At 39.4% G+C, this 22,213-nt stretch overlaps 1 protein-coding gene across 4 annotated transcripts in view; it reads right to left on the minus strand.

The window, feature by feature from the left end:
• The window catches only part of SFMBT1 (Scm like with four mbt domains 1), a 131,292-nt gene that overhangs the window by 59,056 nt on the left and 50,023 nt on the right, over positions 1 to 22,213 (minus strand). For all 4 annotated transcript variants that reach the window (XM_032592293.1, XM_032592294.1, XM_032592292.1 and 1 more), the window contains one exon: positions 2,150 to 2,304. In XM_032592293.1, coding sequence (XP_032448184.1) covers positions 2,150 to 2,177 — 28 coding nt within the window. In that variant the 5' untranslated portion in view covers positions 2,178 to 2,304. The remainder of the gene's footprint in view (positions 1 to 2,149; positions 2,305 to 22,213) is intronic.

The raw sequence follows: 22,213 nt of genomic DNA on the forward strand, positions 1-22,213 counted from the left end.
GGAATAGGTCAGGGTACCTGGGTGGCTCAGCCAGTTGAGTGTCCAACTCTTGATTTCAGCTGAGGTCATAAACTCACCATTCATAAGTTTGAGCCCTGTGTCAGGCTCTGCACTGACAGTGTGGAGCCTGCTTGGGATTCATTCTTTCTCTCTCTCTCTCTCTCTCTCTCTGCCTCTTTCTCTGCCCCTCTCCTGCTCACACTCACTCTCTCTCTCTCAAAATAAATAAACAAACAAACAAAAAGAAAACAGGAATAGGTAAATCCATAGAAACAGAAATTAAGTTAATGGTTGCCAAAGACTGGATGGAGCAAGAAATGACTGCTAACAGTTTCTCTTTGGGGGGAGATGAAATATTCTGGAATTAGCAGTAATGGTCACACAACTTTGTGAATATAATAAAAATCGTTGAATTGTGTACTCTATACAGGTATATGAATTCATGATATGTGAATCACATCTCAAAAAACAAAAACAGATGTGCCTGGGTGGTTCAGTTGAGCATCCTACTCTTGATTTTGGCTTAGGTCATGAACCCAGGGTCATGGGATCAAGCTTCGTGGCAGGCTCTTGCACTGAATGTGGAGCCTGTTTAAGATTCTCTCTCTCTCCCTCTGCCCCTCTCCCCTGCTCACACTGTCTCTCTCTCTCCAAAATTAAGAAAACTTAAAAAACCTCAATAAAGTTTTTTAAAAACCTCAACAGTGAAAAAAGAATGTCATTATTAATTTAAAAAGCAAACAACATAATAAATGAGCCAAAGACATGAAGACACTTTTACTAAAGAGGATATAAGGATGACAAACAAGCACATGTTCAACATCACTAGCCATTAGGGAAAGGCAAATTAAGACCAGGATAAGGTGTCATTACACACCTTATCAGAAATGACTTAAAAAACAGCGACAATACCCAGTGGCAGAGGGGATGTGCAGAAACTAGATCTCTCATCCATTGCTGATAAAAACGTACAGCTACTCTGGAAAGTAGTTTGGCCATTTCTTTATTAAACATATGACCCAGCAATTGTGGTCCTGGGCATTTATTCCAGAAAAATAAAATCTTATGTATATGATTGCTCACAGCAGCTTTATTTGTAATGGCCAAAAACTGGATGCAACCAACATGTACTACAACAGATGAATAGTTAACCAAACTGTAATACATGGAATACGACTGAGCAATGAAAGGGAACAAACTTCTGATACACACAAGAATTTGGATAGCTCTCAAGAGCATTATCTTGAGCGAAAAAAGCTAACCTCAAAAAGTCACACACCTGGGGCACCTGGGTGACTCAGTTGGTTAAGTGTCTGACTTCGGCTCAGGTCATGATCTCACGGTTCATGAGTTCAAGCCCCGAATCAGACTCTCTGCTGACAGCACAGAGCCTGCTTCAGATACTCTGTTCCCCTCCCTACCCTTCCCCTGCACCCATGCGCACACTTGTACACATATGTGTACACACACACACACACACACACTCTCTCTCTCTCTCTAAAAAATAAACATTAAAAAAAAAAGTCACATACTATGTGATTCTATTTATATAAAATTTTTGTAATGACAGAGAGATGGAGAACAGATTAACAGCTCCCTGGGGTTAGAGGAGGTTGGGGGAAAGTAAGGGGGAGACGTAACTATGAAGGGGTAGCAAGGAAGAGCTCTTTGTGGTGATGGAACAGTTCTGTATCTTGACTGAGGTGGTAGTTACAGGAATCTGCATGTAATAAAATGACAGAGAACTATACACACTTTCTACCTTGTCAGTTTCCTGGCTTTTATGTTGTAATATACTTATAGGAGATGTAACTAATGGTAAACACCAGGTAAACACAGGACCTGTCAGTACCATCTTTATAACTTCCCATGAATCTACAGTTATTGCAAAATATTTCAAAAGTTACTATCAAAATTTAAAAAAAATTTTAAAGATGTTTGTTCACAAAAGTCATTTGCTTTTCCAGCAAACATTATGAGTACCCCCTAGTGCCAGGTTCTCTGCTAGGTACAGAGAAAGATGACTCACGCCTTCAAAGGGCTTCCTGTTCAGTGGTAGAAAGACAAGTCAGACAATACAGTACAGGTAAGTAATACAACTGTGCACTGTACACTATGAAAAATGATTTCTGTTCAGCAAAGCCAGTACCTGCATCAAGCTGCTGCTCCCCGTTCATTTCCACAGAACACGGGCTGTCTTCTCCCCACGCAATGGACAGGCCTTATGGTTCCGCTACGGTCTGAAAATTACTTGCAGGTCTCAAGCATCTGTTCAGTGGGCATCCAAGGGTCCAAATGAAAGTGCTGAAAGATAAAAAAGAACACATAAACAGCTTGAAGCCCCAGTGTGTTTACTCATTCCTGAGACCTGGCACCCCAGTCCGTTGAGAGTGCACATGAAACAAAAACACCTTGGCAGAAGAGATGGGATTATAGAAAAAACTGACACCTAATTTTGAAGAATGTATGTGTGGGTGTGAGTGTGTGTGCATACGTGTGTATGTGTAGAGACAGCACTATCGAGATCTTGATATCTAAAAATTGCAACAAATTAACACGTATATGAATTAGTACTCTTTAAACTCAGATTGTAATACTTAGCACCTTGACTCCTACCCACAAAAACTCTAATTCCTAATGAATTCCTGAAGGAAAAACGGTAGCTTTCAATGTTCTATCTTACCCAATGAATAAGATCAAGGATATATTACTTTATCTAGCTTTCCATTCCATTTATCGAGAATATTATGCAGAACCAAAACTTATCAACTACCTTAGTCTACAATTACAAAGGGAACCCCTCCAAAATAAGCCCCGAACCAATTTATTCTTTTTAAATTTTTTTTAATGTTTATTTATTTCTGAGACAGAGAGAAACAGAGCATGAGGGGGGAAGGGCAGAGAGAGAGGGAGACACAGAATCAGAAGCAGGCTCCAGGCACTGAGCTGTCAGCACAGAGCCCAACGTGGGGCTCTAACTCACAAACTGTGAGATCATGACCTGAGCCAAAGTCGGTCACTCAACTGACTGAGCCACCCAGGTGCCCCTTATTTATTCTTTTTTTAAAAACACACTTTTATTGGGGGCACCAGGGTGGCTCACTCGGTTAAACGTCTGACTCTCGGTATCAGCTCAGGTCATGATCTCATGGTCTCATGAGTTCAAGCCCCACATCAGGCTCTGTGCTGACAATGCAGAGGCTGCTTGGGATTCTCTCTCTCTCTCCCTCTCTCTCTGCCCCCCCCCCCACTCACGCTGTCTCTGTCTCTCTCAAAATAAACTGTAAACAAATATATTAACAAAACAACTTTATTGGGATATAATTCACATACCAAAATTTCCCACTTTAAGTGTATAATTCCACAGCTTTAATAAGTTTACAGAGTTGTGTAACTACCACTATATCCAGTTTCAGAATATCTCTGTTACCATGAAAAAAACTCCATTCCCACTTGCAGCTCCTCCCCATTCTGTCTAGGCACAGAACAGGTACCTGACCTGCCCAGGGCCCAACAACTAGGAAGTAGCAGAACCAGGTTTCAAACCAAGCAAAATGTCTATAGTCTATGTCCTCGAACACTGTATTTTACTGCCTCTCAATGGGAAACAGCTGAGAGTTTCTTTAACCATGGAAAGGAAATGATCAAATCTGTGTTTCACAAAAGATCACTCTGGACCCAAATAGAGAAACCAGAGGGAGTGATAGCAAAGACAACATATAAGTATAAAACTACGTGGCAAAGGACTCCATAATTAATGGGGAGTCTGGGTGGCTCAGTCAGTTGAGCATCTGACTCTTGATTTCGGCTCAGGTCATGATCTCAGGGTAGCGGGATCAAGCCCCAAGTTGGGCTCCATGCCAAGCATGGAGCCTGCTTGGGATTCTCTCCCTCTCTCCCTCTCTCTCCCTCTCTCTCTCCCTAAAATAAAAAAAAAAAAAATTTTAAAGAAGACACCATAAATAAAGTTCAAAAGTAAAGGAGTTTATCTTAAAAGTTCTCATTGCAAGAAACAATTTTTTGTAACTATGTATGGTGATTGATACTAACTAGACTGAGTTTGGTGATCACTTTGCAATGTATACAAACATCAAATCATTATGTTGTACACCTGAAACTAACAGAATGTTATTTGTCAATTATACTTTACTACCAATAAATAAATAAATAAACAAACAAGACAAATGAGATGGGTGAAAATATAATGGGTTAATTTCCATATATAAACTCCTATAATTCAACAACATCAAAAAAGAAAAAATGGGCAAAATACATAACTGATCCACATTTAATGTTTTTATTTATTTTTGAGACAGAGAGACAGAGCATGAGCAGGAGAGGAGCAGAGAGAGAGGGAGACACAGAATCTGAAGCAGGCTCCAGGCTCTGAACTGTCAGCACAGAGCCCGATGCGGAGCTTGAACTCACCGACTGTGAGATCATGACCTGAGCCAAAGTCGGACGCCCAACCAACTGAGCCACCCAGGCGCCCCATAATTGATCTACATTTAAGGATTGGAAAAATAAATATTGTCAAAATGTCAATACTACCCAAAGCTATCTACACATTCAATGCAATCCCAATCAAAATTGCACCAGCATTCTTCTCAAAACTAGAACAAGCAATCCTAAAATTCATATGGAACCACAAAAGGCCCCGAATAGCCAAAGGAATTTTGAAGAAGAAGACCAAAGCAGGAGGCATCACAATCCCAGACTTTAGCCTCTACTACAAAGCTGTCATCATCAAGACAGCATGGTATTGGCACAAAAACAGACACATAGACCAATGGAATAGAATAGAAACCCCAGAACTAGACCCACAAACGTATGGCCAACTCATCTTTGACAAAGCAGGAAAGAACATCCAATGGAAAAAAGACAGCCTCTTTAACAAATGGTGCTGGGAGAACTGGACAGCAACATGCAGAAGGTTGAAACTAGACCACTTTCTCACACCATTTACAAAAATAAACTCAAAATGGATAAAGGACCTAAATGTGAGACAGGAAACCATCAAAACCTTAGAGGAGAAAGCAGGAAAAGACCTCTCTGACCTCAGCCGTAGCAATCTCTTACTCGACACATCCCCAAAGGCAAGGGAATTAAAAGCAAAAGTGAATTACTGGGACCTTATGAAGATAAAAAGCTTCTGCACAGCAAAGGAAACAACCAACAAAACTAAAAGGCAACCAACGGAATGGGAAAAGATATTTGCAAATGACATATCGGACAAAGGGCTAGTATCTAAAATCTATAAAGAGCTCACCAAACTCCACACCCGAAAAACAAATAACCCAGTGAAGAAATGGGCAGAAAACATGAATAGACACTTCTCTAAAGAAGACATCCAGATGGCCAACAGGCACATGAAAAGATGTTCAGCGTCGCTCCTTATCAGGGAAATACAAATCAAAACCACACTCAGGTATCACCTCACGCCAGTCAGAGTGGCCAAAATGAACAAATCAGGAGACTATAGATGCTGGAGAGGATGTGGAGAAACGGGAACCCTCTTGCACTGTTGGTGGGAATGCAAATTGGTGCAGCCGCTCTGGAAAGCAGTGTGGAGGTTCCTCAGAAAATTAAAAATAGACCTACCCTATGACCCAGCAATAGCACTGCTAGGAATTTACCCAAGAGATACAGGAGTACTGATGCATAGGGGCACTTGTACCCCAATGTTCATAACAGCACTCTCAACAATAGCCAAATTATGGAAAGAGCCTAAATGTCCATCAACTGATGAATGGATAAAGAAATTGTGGTTTATATACACAATGGAATACTACGTAGCAATGAGAAAAAATGAAATATGGCCTTTTGTAGCAACGTGGATGGAACTGGAGAGTGTAATGCTAAGTGAAATAAGCCATACAGAGAAAGACAGATACCATATGGTTTCACTCTTATGTGGACCCTGAGAAACTCAACAGGAACCCATGGGGGAGGGGAAGGAAAAAAAAAAAAAAAAGACGTTGGAGTGGGAGAGAACCAAAGCATAAGAGACTGTTAAAAACTGAGAACAAACTGAGGGTTGATGGGGGGTGGGAGGGAGGGGAGGGTGGGTGATGGGTATTGAGGAGGGCACCTTTTGGGATGAGCACTGGGTGTTGTATGGAAACCAATTTGTCAATAAATTTCATATATATATATTAAAAAAAAATAAAACAAAGGAAGTGAAAAAAAAATCAGAGTTAAAGCTTATAAAAATGTGCTCAATCTTATTAGTAGTGACGAAAATAATTTTTAATTATATACTATTTTTTCACCTTTCAGATTGGTAAAATTTTTAACACTAAAAAGAATTGTTGGCAAGGAAGGTGGATGAATGGGAGAAATTGGGAGTACAGATTGGTACCTCTTTTTTTTGAAAAGAAATTTAATGAAACATAATTTAACCTACAAAGATTTATAAGACACAAACTCTTTGAGCAGTAATTCTAGTATTACGAATCTTTCAGAGTGCCTGGGTGGCTCAGTCAGTTAAGTATCCTACTCTTGATTTGTGCTCAGGTCGTGATCTCGCAGTTTGTGAGTTTGAGCCCTGCACTCAGCTCTGCGCTGACAGTACAGAACATGCTTGGGATTCTGTCTCTCCATTTCTCTCTGCCCCTCCCTGGCTCTCTCTCTTACTTTCAAAATAAATAAATAAACCTAAAAAAAAATAAAAGAATCTTGGGAATGCAAGCTGGTGCATCCACTCTGGAAAACAGTATGGAGGTTCCTCAAAAAGCTAAAAATAGAACTACCCTACGACCCAGCAATTGCACTACTAGGTATTTATCCAAGGGATACAGGCCTGCTGCTTCGAAGGGACACATGCACCCCAACGCTTATAGCAGCACTATCAACAATAGCCAAAGTATGGAAAGAGCCCAAATGTCCATCGATGGATGAATGGATAAAGAAGATGTGGTATATATATACATATATGTATATATGTATACATATGTATACATATATGTATATATATACACACACGATGGAGTATTATTTGGCAATCAAAAAGAATGAAATCTTGCCATTTGCAACTACGTGGATGGAACTGGAGGGTATTACACTAAATGAATTTAGCCTGTCAGAGAAAGACAAATATCATATGACTTCACTCATATGAGGACTTTAAGAGACAAACAGATGAATATAAGGAAAGGCAAACAAAAATAATATAAAAACAGCGGGGCGGGGGGCGCCTCGGTGGCTCAGTCGGTTAAGTGTCTGACTTCAGCTCAGGTCATGATCTCACACTCTATGAGTTCAAGCCCCGTGTCGGGCTCTGTGCTGACAGCTCAGAGCCTGGAGCCTGCTTCAGATTCTGGGTCTCCCTCTCTCTCTCTGCCCCTCCCCTGTTCATGCTCTGTCTCTGTCTCAAAAATAAATAAAAACATTTAAAAAATTAAAAAAAAAAAACAGGGAGGGGAAAAAACATAAGAGATTCATAAATATGTAGAACAAACAGAGGGTTACGGGGGGGGGGGTATGGGAGGGGGGATGGGCTAAATGGGTAAGGGGCACTAAGGAATCTACTTCTGAAATCATTGTTGCACTATATGCTAATTTAGATGTAAATTTTAAAAAATAAAATTAAAATTAAAGAAAAGAAAATAAAAGAACCTTTCATACAAAACACATGTGTTGAAGGCTTCATAACCAGTGATGTTTGCCACAGTACTATCTTGAACAGTGGGAAACCAGATAACCTGTATATCTACCAAATGGGAATGGGATGACCAATACACTATGATACACCTATACTAGGATATACTCTACAATCATCAGAAGAATTTAGGTAGATCCATAAAAGCACATGGGAATGTTATCTATGCTGCTGAGTGGAAAAATCACGTGAAGGGCATTATATTAACTTTTTAAAACCCTGTGTCCATTGTTTACTTGACTACGTGACTTTTAACAAATGACCTAACTCATTTGTGCCAATGGCATCACTTGTAAAAGAGGGAGAATAGTGCTGTACCTACTTCAGAGGACTGCTATGAGGATAAATAAGACAATTCATGAAGAGCACTTAGCATAAAGCTGGCCACATGTAAATGCTGAGTTAATATTAACTTTATACAATGTTGACTGATTCGAGTTCCTATGGCACTTAGTGCATCATCTCTACACAGAACACCCTATCACTACATCATGGGTTTGACATAGCAAAGTCAGTGCTACGTAAATATCTGTTGGTTCACTAGGTTTTGAAGATGGCATCCACTTCTTATATTCATAAACTCTTGAAATATTCCAGAATATTTTGTGCAAAGAGCCACCTAGTACAAAATGATAATATATGGGGAAATATTGAATACATAATATATTCAAATATATAATATAGAATAATCAAAGCCAAAGGCAAGAGAAAATGAAAACCACAAGTCTTATGAAGCTGAAAGCTAAGGCTATGATATTTGTTTTCAAACTTACAACATCACTAAGATTTTAACCAATGAACAATCAGTTCATCATCTTAATAGGATTATGAGAAATAAACCGAAGCTTTTTGCTGTAGAACATCTGTTAAATCTCTTTCTTTATTGCTAGTATGCTCTCTTTCTATGCAATGAAGGGGGAAAAAACAGTAAAATATCCAGGAGCTTAGAATATAGAAATTTTGTAAAAAAAATTTTTTAACATTTATTTATTTTTGAAAGAGAGAGAGACAGAGTGTGAGCGGGGGGCAGGCAGAGAGAAAGGGAGACAAAGAATCGGAAGCAGGCTCCAGGCTCTGAGCTATCAACACAGAGCCTGACATGGGGCTCAAACTCATGAGCAGTGAGATCATGACCTGAGCTGAAGTCAGATGCTCAACCGACTGAGCCACACAGGTGCCCCTAGAATATGGAAATTTAACTCACTTTTCATTTATTTCCTTTTGTTTCATTTATTTCCTACTCATATTAAATTGTTTTACTGTCTTTGTTTATTTTATCACTGATTTTGGTGATAATTTCTCTTGTGGTGACCAGAACACATTAGAGTTACTCATTTAAATAAGTTATCATGAACTAACTGATCTGAACCTTGCTCATCTTATTTAGAATATTTCAGTGAGGGGCGCTTATATTACCTTATGCCTCTACTACCAGGCTTCACGTTGATGCACTTTGTTTTGAAGGCTAAGATTAAACACTGAGTAAGACCATTTATTACATGGGAAAAGTTACAATGATGCAACAGATATTTCTGTAGGATGGATCCTCAGCCAAATGATTTAACAAATCCAACATAAATAACTCTTAAAGCACTTAGGAAGAAGGATAGGAACTCAGTGTGATTCCAGAGATATGTATCCAGTACATATAGTAGTTGCAAAAAAAAAAAAAAAAAACAAAAAACAAAAAAACCAACACTTTAATTCAGTAAGTATTTATGAGGTAGTTAAAAGGAAAATTCCCATTGAAATGTTTGAATTTTCACTCCTATCCCTCAACTTAACAGATGGAAGTCCAGTAACAATTTCAACTATGCTGTTAAATATGGTAAATGCAAACAATTCAGCAAATTAGATGCTCCATTTTGGGCATATTTGCAAAGTAAATGCCCTTACAGCAAATGCTAGTGGTAGAGTCACTGTGGTTTTTTGTTCCCCAACAGATATAGATCCCTGCTGGCTTTTTACTCTCTCCAATAGTCCATCATCACTCCCTGACCTTGTATACGTCTTATCTGACAGGCTCCCTAAATTAAATGTTTTGCTTCCATCTGTCAAATGTCAATGTAATTTGATTATTAAGGATAGAAATCTTCCATTGTTTCATTAAGTTGTTTATTGCCGTTGTTTTTAACCCACTGCTCCGTGTCTAACTAGGGAGATTAAAAAATAAATTAAGTCTAATAAAGTCAATCTTAGCCACTCACATCATCTAAATTAAATCTGACCCTAATTGAACTTTTCCATGATTATGTAAACCCAACACAGGGCATGTCTATCTCAATTGAACAAATCAGTACTAATGAATTTATAAAACCAAAAGAACTTCTAAACAATACCCAGAACTCAAGAATACCCTAAATTTTTAAGGTGTTCAACGTCACTAATCATGAGAAAAATGCCAATCAAAACCACAATGAAGTATCACCTCACACCTGTTACAAAGCTATTATCGAAAAGACAAGAAAACAAACGTTGACAAGGATGTGGGAAAAGGGAATCCCTGTGCAATGTTGGTGGGAATGTAAATTGATGCAGCCACTGTGGAAAACCGTATGGGGGTTCCTCAGATAATTACAACTAGAAATAACATATGATCTAGCAATTCCCCTTTTGGGTATTCAAAAGAAACAAAAACACTAACTCAAAAAGATATCTACACTCCCATATCCACTGCAGCATTATGTATGATAGCTAAGACATGGAAGCAACTTACGTGTCCACTGATAGATGAATGGATTTTTAAAAATGTGGTATACACACACATATACACACACAATGGGATATTACTCAGCCATAAAAAAGAAAATCCTGCCATTTGTAACATAGATGGACCCTGAGAGCAGTATGCTAAGTGAAACAAGTCAAACAGAAAAAGACAAATGCCATATGATCTCACACATGGAATAAAAACAAAACACCCAAACCCAAACTCATAGATACAAAGAACAGATTGGTGACTGTCACACAAAATGGGTGAAGGTGATCAAAAGGCACAAATTTTCAGTTAAAAAATATGTAAGTCCTAAAGATATCAAGTGCAGCATGACGACTCACCGTCAACAATACCATATCGTGTATTTCAAGAGACAGTAAATCTTAAAAGGTTCTCATCCTAAGACAAAAAGTTTGTATATGTGGTGACAAGTATTACTGAAACTTACTGTGGTCAGCGTTTTGCAATATATTCATATATTAAATCATTATGTTGTACACCCTGGACTAACACAATGTTATATCTCAATTATATTTCAATTTAAAAAGCTAAATTATGAGGCAATATTTTAAAAGTGTGGTTTTAGACTAACAATGAGAAATTTTTAAGTAAAATATGGCATAAGCATACAATGTAATACAACATGGCCATTAAAAATTGTGTTAGAGAGGGGCGCCTGGGTGGCGCAGTTGGTTAAGCGTCCGACTTCAGCCAGGTCACGATCTCGCGGTCCTTGAGTTCGAGCCCCGCGTCGGGCTCTGGGCGGATGGCTCGGAGCCTGGAGCCTGTTTCCGACTCTGTGTCTCCCTCTCTCTCTGCCCCTCCCCCGTTCATGCTCTGTCTCTCTCTGTCCCAAAAATAAATAAACGTTGAAAAAAAAAAAATTTAAAAAAAAAAAATTGTGTTAGAGAAGCGGCACCTGGGTGGCTCAGTCAGATAAGCATCGGACTCTTGATTTCACTCCAGGTCATGATCTCATGGTTCATGAGATTGAACGCCTCGTCGGGCTTTGTGCTGATAAAGCGGAGCCTGCTTGGGATTCTCTCTCTCTCTGCCCTTTTGTCTCTCTCTCTAAATAAATAAACATTTTTTAAAAGTTGTGTTAGGGGGTGCCTGGGTGGCTCAGTCAATCGAGCATCCAACTTCAGCTCAAGTCATGATCTCATGGTTTGCAGGTTCAAGCTCTGCCATCAGGCTCTGGGCTGACAACTCAGAGCCTAGAGCCTCCTTCGGGTTCTGTGTCTCCCTCTCTCTCTCTGCCCCTCCCCTGCTTGTGTTCAGTCTCTGTCTCTCAAAAATGAACAAATGTTAAAAAAAATTTTTTTAAGAAGTTGTGTTAGAGAAATGTTTTTCTTTCCAATAAAAATCCCAAAAGGGTATTTTATTTTAAAATGCTAATTTAAAATGCATCTAAAGGAGAAAATGTACAACCCAGCTACATTTTTGTAAAAGATGATATATGAGGAGATAGTTCTATCAAAATATTAAAATAGTATGATACTAGTACAAGAAAAGACAAATACATCAGTAAAATAGGAATTAAAGAATTGGCTATCCATTCTGAGAGGCAAAAAACTGGATCCTTACTGCATGCTGCCACATAAATAAATTCCAGGCAAATTAAAAGAGCAAAACATGAAAAACAAGACTCCAAACAAATTTAAAAAATGGGAATATGGTTATAAACCCTGGGACAGCATAGACATCCTCAAGCATTGAGGCCATAAAATGAAACATTTAAAAATATTTAAAACTTCTGACTGGCAGAAAGACAGCATAAACAACTTTAAAAACCAAGCCCTAAGGGGATCCGGGTGGCTCAGTAGGTTGGGCGTCCAACCTCAGCTCAGGTCATGATCTACAATTCGATTCGTGTGTTCAAGTCTCATATCGGGTTTGCTGCTGCCAGTGCAGAGTCAGCTTCCAATCCCATCCCCCTCTCTCTTTGACCCTCCCCAACTCACGCACGTTCTCTCTCTCTCTCAAAAATAAACATTAAAAAAAATAGTAAATACATTATATAAAAACCAAGCCATAGACTAGAAGAAAATATTTCCAGCATATATTAGACATAAAGGATTAACAGTCATAATAACAGAAAACATCTATAAATTAATAAAGAAAAAAAAGGCCAAACCTAACGGAGAACAAAAGTCAGGTACAAAGAGGAATTTTAGAGAAGAAATGCAAATGATCAATAAGCATACAAAAACATGTTCAATGTCAAAGGCTAAAATGAGGTATTTTTCATTCAGATTGACAAAAATAAAAGATTAATAACATCCAATATAGGTGAAATTATGGAGAAATGGATGTTGTCACTACTAGTTGAAGAGTACAAATGGGTATAACCCTTTTAGAGAGAAATTTTATTCCATCAAAAAATTTAACTTGCATTCTGTACAAACCAAGCAATTCCATTTCCAATATCTATTTCAGAAAAATATCCAAAGAGGGGGTGCCTGGGTAGCTCAGTCGGTTAAGCAACTGACTCCAGCTTGGGTCACGATCTCGTGGTACCTGAGTTCAAGCCACGCATCGGACTCTGCACTGACAGCTCAGAGCCTGGAGCCTGCTTTGGATTCTGTCTCCTTCTCTCTCTCTGCCTCCCCTCCTCTGTCATGCTCTGTCTTTCCCTATCCCTCTCTCTCTCTCTTAAAAATAAATAAGCGTTAAAAAAATTTAATACCCAAAGAAGATAAAGAAATAAGCAGCATAACATTTTTTTTAAAGTTTATTTATTTTGAGAGAGAGCGTGAACAGGGAAGGGGCAGAGAGAAAGGAAGAGAAAGAATACCAAGCAGGCTCTGCACTGTCAGTGCAGAGCCCAATGCAGGGCTTGACCTCACAAACCCTGAGATCATGACCTGAGCCGAAATCAACAGTCAGACACTTAACCAACTGAACCACCCAGACACCCTGAAGCATAACATTTTCAAAGAAAGAGGGGCACCAGGGTGGCTCAGTCACTTAAGCATCCGACTTCAGCTCAGGTCATGACCTCACGATTCAACTCATGAGTTTGAGCCCTGCGTCAGGCTCTCTGCTGTCAGTGCAGAGCCCACTTCAGATCCTCTGTCCCGCTCTCTCTCTCTCTCTCTCTGCCCCTCTCCCACTCATGCACGCTCTCTCAAAAATAAATAAACATTAAAAAGTTTTTTTAAAAAGGCATGAAGTACTGATACGTGCTATAATTTGGATAACTTTGAAAATATACCAAGTGAAAGAAGTCAAACACAAAAGGCCACATATTATATGCTTCCAGTTGTATAAAATGGCCAGAACAGGCAAGTCCATAGGGACAGAAGGTAGAGTAGTGAGGGTGCCAAGAGCTAGAGGGAAAGACTACCACTATGCAGAGTTTCTTCTGGGGGCTACTGAAACACTATGAAATTAGATTGTCACAGCGGCCCTACAACTCTGAATAAAAACCATTCAGCTGTGTTGTACACAGCTAGTACACAACTAGTACGACACTGTATATCAACTATACTTCAATAATAAAAAAAAACACTCTGGGGGCGCCTGGGTGGCTCAGTCGGTTAAGCGGCCAACTTGAACTCAGGTCACGATTTCGCGGTCCATGAGTTCGAGCCCCGCGTCGGGCTCTGGGCTGACAGCTCAGAGCCTGGAGCCTACTTCACATTCTGTGTCTCCCTCTCTCTCTGCCCCTCCCCTGCCCATGCTCTGTCTCTCTCTGTCTCAAAAATAAATAAACGTTAAGAAAAAAAAAACACTCTGCACTACTGTACACTTTAAATGAATGAATTTCATGGTATGTGAAGTGTATCTTGATCGAGTTGCAAAAAAATAAAGTCATCTGTATTAAGAACACAACTGTGGGGGTGCCTGGATAGCTCAGTCAGTCGAGCGTCTGACTCTTGATCTCAGCTCAGGGTCAGGTGAGACCAGGTCATGATCTCCTGTCTGGTGGGTTCGGGCCCTACATCAGGCTCTGCTCTGACAGTATGGAGCCTGCTTGGCGTTCTGTCTCTCCCCCTCTCTGCCCGTTCCCCTCTTGCATGCACTTTCTCTCAAAATAAACCTAAAAGAAGAACACACCTGTGCTTTAAAATAACATCATTTCCATTTTCAAATACAGAAGCTGAGGACAAGGAATCTGGGTACCATCTGGATATCCAACAGAACAAGGAGAATTTAGCTGTCACTGGTTTGTTTTAGTTAAGGTAATGCTGTGCTTTAACCAATAAATTCCAAATTACAGTTGCTTAATCCAACAGATATTTCTCACTCAGCGAAAGCCCAAACAGGTGTTCCTGAAGAGTAGGCAACTGTCCTCTACGTGGTAATTCATCGAGCCAAGCGCCTTCTGACCCAGAGCGCTGCATCTTCAACACAGGTTCCCCAAATCATTCAGCATAGGGATCATTCATGTAGGTTTTCTTGATCCAGGGCTTCTACCCACATTCTATTGTTAAAATTCGGTCACATGACCCCATCTAACTACAAGGGAAGCTGGGAAATATAATGCAGTACTTCCCACTATTAAATATGAGTGTTTAGAATTAGTACTACCATTTTTTAGAACTGATATTAACAGATACTACCAGTGATTTTGTTCAAAGAAGCCTCTATGAGTCAACAGCAGTGATACTAATGAACTGCAATGTTACTGCAATTAGTCAATCAATATTTGCTGAGCACATACTATCTGCCACATTCTGTGTTAGGTAAACAAATGGGGGGAAAGGGGGGTGCTGCCCTCACAGATCTCACAATCTAGTGTGGGGAGACAGGTAATAAAGTATATAGTATGCTGAATGAAAATAAATGTTAGGGGCAAAAATGAGGCAAGGAAGGAGGACACAGAGTTACTACTTTCGAAAGAGTACCAAGGCCTTAGTGATGAGGTGACATTAGCCAACACCCAAGGGTACCTGGGGAAGTACATTCCAGACAGAAAGCACAAAGATCCTGAAGTGGGAGCTTGTAGAGCAGTTTCAAGGCCACTGCTGTTGGAGCAGAAGGATCAAGGCAAAGATGCCAGGAGATGAGCTCAGAAAGGTACCAGGGACCAGATTATACACAAACGTGTAGGCTGCTGTGAAGATCTGGGTTTTGAGGAAGACACTGGAGGGCTTTGAGCAGAGGAGGGACATAATCTGACCTCTCTTTCAAAAGGATCACTGTGCAACTGTGTTGAGAATAGACTGTGAAGTGAGCAAGGAGCCCAGGAAGATCAATAAAAAAGATCCTGGAACAATCCCAGCGAGCGTGTTAGTGGCTAGATCCACTAGAGTATTGGTGAAAAGGTTGAGAAGGGTAGAAGGAAAACTGGATGTGTGGTGTGAGAGAAAGAGCAGCATCTGGGCTGACTCCCAAGTTTTTGGCCTAAGCCACAGAAAGGATGAAACTGCCACTTAGGGGAAAGGTTTAGAGGAGGAGTGGTTTGAGAACGAAAAATCAGGGGTTCCGATGGAGAATCGGGCAGTATGATTAATTTCTTCATCATTAAAGCTTCTTTCTTTGAGTTTCCAGGAAAATTTTTTTCAATCAACAAAAGTGTAATTATTAACACTCCTTATATGAACAGTGCTTCCAACTTATGAGCTCTTTTCATATGCCATAATTCATTCAAGCTTAATAAAAACTCTTTAAAATATCTAGAATGGCTTCAATCTTTATTTCGCACCTTGGAAACCTTCTTGTCAGCTTCAGTCCCCACTCTCACACTTCACCTTTCTTTCCGTTAGGTTTACTGATCGATCATCCATGAAGGCATTTCATCACACCAATTCAGTAACTTATGCTGTTTTAGTGTTTAAAATCCTAATTTCAACACCCATAAATTTTCCATTAAAAGCACCTCAATGTCAATTTTTCTAACCCTTCTTTAATACATGTCTTTCAAAAATTTCAAGCATAAATAATTTTTTAAAACTGATTCATACTATAATGATGTTGGAAATCTCATGTCAACCAATTTATAAATCCCTAGTTCCAGCTATAAGTAGGACCACTTCACAGCCCTGTTCCCTCAGCAATTGCTAATAGTGACAATATTTGTACTCTGCACCACATACCAAGATTACGAAATCATAGTTCTGACATGATCTTTCATTGTACCAAGATATGACAGTAGCGTTTAAAAATCATTTTTTTAACTTTATTTTATTTTTTAAAATTTACATCCAAATTAGTTAGTATATAATGAAGCAATGATTTCAGTAGATTCCTTAATGCCCCTCACCCATTTAACCCATCCCCCTCCCACAACCCCTCCAGCAACCCTCAGTTTGTTCTCCATATTTATGAGTCTCTTTTGTTTTGTCCCCGTTTTTATATTATTTTTGTTTCCTTTCCTTTATGTTCATTGGCTTTGTCTCTTAAAGTCCTCATATGAGTGAAGTCATATGATTTTTGTCTTTCTCTGACTAACTTCACTTAGCATAATCCCCTCCAGTTCCATCCACGTAGTTGCAAATGGCAAGATTTCATTCTTTTTGATTGCTGAGTAATACTCCATAAAAATCATTTCTTTATCCTTATCCTATAAGCTGGAGAAATGGTAGATGTTCTAGAATACGAATATTGTCACATTCTTCATGGATGATGACTTTATTTATAGAAGCCAGTTACATGAGCACATATTGAAATAGTCAATAGGTCTCTGTTCTGATTAAATAAGGAGGTATTTAGTTCACCAACATAAACACTGCCAAAAATGTACCAATTTCAATATTATAAAATGATTACATGAATAGACTACATTCAGTTATGAAAAGGCTTGAAACTGTTGTGTAATTTCATAGTGGCTGTTTCTCAGCCTTCTCACGTCAAATGACAGATCATTCTAACCCTACAAATGGTTGTTAACCATTTATCTAAAAAAAAAAAAGAAGTCCTATATGAGTACTTACTGTGTATGTGCCTAGTACTTTTTGTGTGTTATATAGTAAATAAAACACTGCTGATGATATATGGTATGCATAAGTGTTAACTATTTTCAAATTCTATCTTATTTAATCCTAACCACTCTATGTAGCCTATACATGGTAACCCCATTTTACAGATGAGGAAACTGAGGCTCAGAGAAAAGAAATAACCTGTCAGTTCTTTTAGTAAGCAAACAGCAGGGGCAGGATGTGAACCCCAGTCTGACTCCGGAGCCTGAACCCCTCTAGACTTCCAGGCTTTCCTCAGAGATCAGGCAGTGAGGGCGACTGTGAGGTGTGTCTCCTGTACCATAATGTGATGGCTCCACATAACTTACACTCTAGTTCTTTTGTTTGTTATTTGTTCAACTACAAACCTCTATATTGTTCTAGTAGAATGGGGAATAGCCAGGAGTCTGGATGGCACCTAAGTGTTACCATTTATGAACTTCTTCTGAAATGTTATTCTAGTAGGTCCTTAAACTAGTTCCTATGAAAGGATAAAAGCCTAATTAAAATAAAATCTCTGAATTACTGAATACTTGTGAAAAGAAAAACAGAAGGCCCTTATTCTTTAAATGACATGATAAACTAATCTTGAAGTGTTTCCAGAGAAAAGGATTTAAAAGAATTTATGTAATTTATGACACTTTTTTGCTTCGAGTGTTAAGATTAAAGTTTGTTCATAAAGAGGTTAAAATTCCAGTTTACCTCTGTATGCACCAAGAAACTACATTCTTCATAGCTCTGCACAAAGTTAAGCTCAGTCCACATCTACCTCTCCAATTCTGTAAATCACACTCCGAGTAGCCTTGTTAAGTCCTTCCCTCTCTCTTCCCCTTGCCCTGAATCCTGCATCCGTTTAGCATGGCAAAGCCCCGTTCCACGTAATGGACTGCACTCAGTCAGTCCACTCCTTGCTGTCAGAAAACTGCGTTCTGGGCCTTCTGTATGGCTATATGACCTGGTCCTGGCTACAAAAGAAGAGAAAGTATGCTGGGGAGCTTCTGGGAAATATACCCTCACTCTCAATGAGAGAAGCAAGATAGTTTTAAAATATGGATTACGCATTCTACTTCTCTTGGGGCTCTTTCAGTGCTAGATGTGGGTATAACACCAGCATGTAAACTCCATGAGGACATGCATCATTTCATTCAACTGATATTACTGAATGCCTATCAGATGCCAGGCTCTGTGCTGGGCAGCAGAGAGACTAATAATGTCCCTGCTCCTAAAACATAGCTAGCACTCAATTAATATCTGTTGAATTAATGAACTGCAAATTAAAATGATCAATTACTGAACCCCAACTTTGGTAGAACCATTTTTAAATTGTAAAACTTGTAACTGTAACTGAAACTAATATTCAGATAATTGTATATATTGCACCTCTAGACCAAGCAGGTTTTGCTATATGGCCAAGTAAACACATACACACTTCTTTTTCTTGATACCAAAGAATATGTATGCAAAAAGTACTGGCAGGCAATCATACTTATTATAAGCAATTTTCGATGTCTCATCAAAAAATGTATGTGTATAGGGGCGCCTGGGTGGCTCAGTTAGTTAGGCATCGACTCTTGGTTTCAGCTCAGGTCATGAGCTCACAGCTGGGGAGGACTCTGACCCCACATCGGGCTCTGCACTAACAGTGTGGAGCCTGCTTGGGATTCTCTCTTCCTCCCTCTCTCACTCTCTGCCCCTCCCCCGCTCCCTCTGTCTCTCTCAAAATAAATAAACTTAAAATATGTGTGTGTGTGTGTGCATGCGCACGCACGCATGCTAACTGAAAGAGAAAGTGCCCCTTTAGTATTAATTTTGCTATACCTCTAAGGAATATGTTTAAAGAGAAGTAGTCAATGAAAATTTAAATCAAAATTCAAAATCTGATTAAAAACAAAACTATCGTGAAAGGTAAAAAGGGAAAGTCAGAGCTAGGAACAAAATAATGAATATTTTTTTAACTATTCATGAATTTTGATATCCTTATTCCCCTATTCTCCCTCCAATTACCATGCAAGAAGAACAAGTCACATGACTGTAATTTGGATATCTGGTAAAGGTGGCCTAAAACTCCCAGACAGTTAATCAAATTTACATTAAGCTAGAAGGGAGTCTGGCAGTGGGACAGAATAATACTTAAAAGGGATTGATCGTCAAGAGACCAGAGACACTAATATAGTTTAACTGTAGAGCTCAGCTACAGGCCGAATAAACAGAAACCAGAAATAAAGGCCTCCAAATGTTTTTGAAGTTCTTAGCTCAAGGTTAAGGAATTGACCGCAAACCAAAAAGATCCAGAAGTTCAAATCAGGCCTAGAACGTTACTTAATTGTCTTCACCTTCCAAATAGCTACCCATGTGCTCATCTCATTATAGGTAGTCCCCAGTGAGGGGAAGAGGGAGGGTCTGAAAACTCCCTGATAACTACGTTAGAAATCAGAAAGGCAGGTCAATGAGAGGAAACAGCAAGTACACATACACACTCCAGGAAAAAAAAAGCCTGTATCAGATGAGGCCAAAACAAACCTCAGTGTGACAGTCCACATTGCTCTCTCCCTCTAAATTCCTAGTGGCCTTAGATGTGTTATTTTATTGCAAATTCTCTGGTACATGAACTCTTGGAAGTAACATAAAAGCCAATTCTATTTCGTTAAAAGCAGACTATTCTCTTGAAGAGAATGAGAATCAACAGAAGCTAAATAATGAGTACAACTAAATTTGTTCTACCCAAAGTTCAGGACAGTAAGTATCTTTAAAAACATCACTCAGCAAAACCAGTAGAGGTGCTCAGAAGGGAATCCAGGTCTCTTTGACTCTGTGCCTTTGTCTTCGCCAGTTGGGCAAATGCTTCTCTGGACAATGGACAACAAGACTCCTAGCTGGGGAGTGGCAAGTAGCGAGAATGGACTAGACAAACCATAAAAAGGAGACTCAGTTTAAGTTCCCCAGGCTATCATTTTGCTAGCTCAGCTTCCCTAACTGTTACATAGGGAATATACATATATTGAGGGGTTCTGAAGACTAAAGCAGAATTTACATAGAATAGAGCACCACACAAATAGCAGGCACCTAATAAGTCCTATTCATTAGATTATTAGAAATATGTCTACACCCTTATATTCCCATACAGTTGTGTCTTCTCAGCTAAGGAAGTTAGGGGTCATAAATTTTAGAGGTGACTGAACCAAAAGTACAGGATGTTTAATAAAAAATTTTAAGTGGTTAACTTAGCCTTCTAAAGGGCAGAAAATCAAGATGTAAGAATGATCAACACCGTATCAAACGTAACCAGACAGTCCTGATAAGGAAGCGTGAGGCCTCAGGAGACAGACTGGTGGGTATGAGTCCCAGGTGTATGCCTGCTTGCTGTGTGGCCTTGGACAAGTTGTATCACCAATTTATGCCTCAGTGTCATCATCTATAAAATGGAGATGTTAACAATGGCACCTATCTCATAGTTACTCTGATTATTCAATCCATTAGTGCATGTAAAAGTTTATGGCACAGTAAGCCCTCAGTGCAGATTAGCTATTTTTGCTTTAACAAACCTCTTAGTAGAAGAATGAAGATACTATTTCAAGGATGATTCCCAACTTCTCAGTACTTGGAATACTCTCACTTTGCTTACCAAATACCCTTCTAACTCTTCCTAGCAAAGTTATACAGTAACTTTGCTTTAATTAACATACATTTCTTTATTATTTGATGGAATGGAAGGAAAGGGAGTTTAAAGAACAGTCAAAAGGCTAAAAAAGAATCAGTGTGATAAACAGCCACCTTCAAAAACCTTCGAATCAGCAGGAAAGCACATAAACAAAGCTTCCACCCCCAAGGGAGTGAAGAGGCTTCTTCCTTACCCCCAGAGGCCTGGAGAAGAGTGGGTGGCAGGCAAGCTATAGTGACTAATGTCTCCAGATCCCTGGGAGGCTGCCTTTTGTCCGATCATTCACTCTCACTCTTCTCAAAGCCTTCAACCAAGGGTGTGATGTTGAGGCAGGAGGCTTTGGGGTTCCGCTGCTTTGTTTTGTTCTACTAATATTAAGCACACAGGTATTTTTTTGAAAGCTTTATGTCAGACTTTAAAGACTCCTGGACTATAATCACATGTGCTGTACAATTAATTCATTAGGATGTTTTAAGACATTTAAGGCCCTAAAAGCAGATCATTGGTTGTAACTGCCAAGGACCTTTGGATAGGCTACTACCCCTCAAAATCACTGTAAGCACCAAAACAGCACAATCAGTGGGAACGTCTCCCCACTCCTGGGCAAGGCTGCTGCCCGCCTGGGGCATCCCTGGGAAACTGTGTGGCGACTGTCTACTGCAAATTCGGGCCATCAGGTCACGCTCCACAAACCTAAGAAGCATGATCAACAGTTAATAACAATGATAGAAGGAACAAGGATAAGGATTTAGAAAAGGCATAAGTTATTTAGAAAACAAAACAACTCTTCAGTAGCTTTTAAGATAAGTGCTTCGAGGAAAGGAGTAAACCTCTGGTTACTACTAGAGATAAACTGGAACACGTTCCATGTGTAAAATAATACAGTGCAAAAAAGCTACGTAGACATAAGGGGCGAAAAAAGCCTAAATTATGCGTATTAGGAAACTAATTAAACTCATACATAAGATGTAAAACCGAAACCCCCACCAGGCAGAACAACAGTCTACCTGTTACACTAGAGATCAGCAGGGTGCTTGTAGCCTGTGGTTTGTTCAGCATTAGAACTGAGTTGCAGCTTGTTACTTGCTTTTGTAGAGTTCAATACCCACATCTATTAATCTATTAGGTAAACTTCCTCTGAGAACTAGAAGTGCTTATGTTAAATACACAGAAATGTTTGCTTAAGTCTCTGCCCCTTTTAAGCAAGAAATGATGCTTCCCCTTCCCCTTTTCTATTCTTTCTCTAAAAACAGTATTTTTCCTACCATTAAATT

This window comes from Lynx canadensis, chromosome A2 (assembly GCF_007474595.2).
Source record: "Lynx canadensis isolate LIC74 chromosome A2, mLynCan4.pri.v2, whole genome shotgun sequence".
Taxonomy (NCBI): Eukaryota; Metazoa; Chordata; class Mammalia; order Carnivora; family Felidae; genus Lynx; species Lynx canadensis.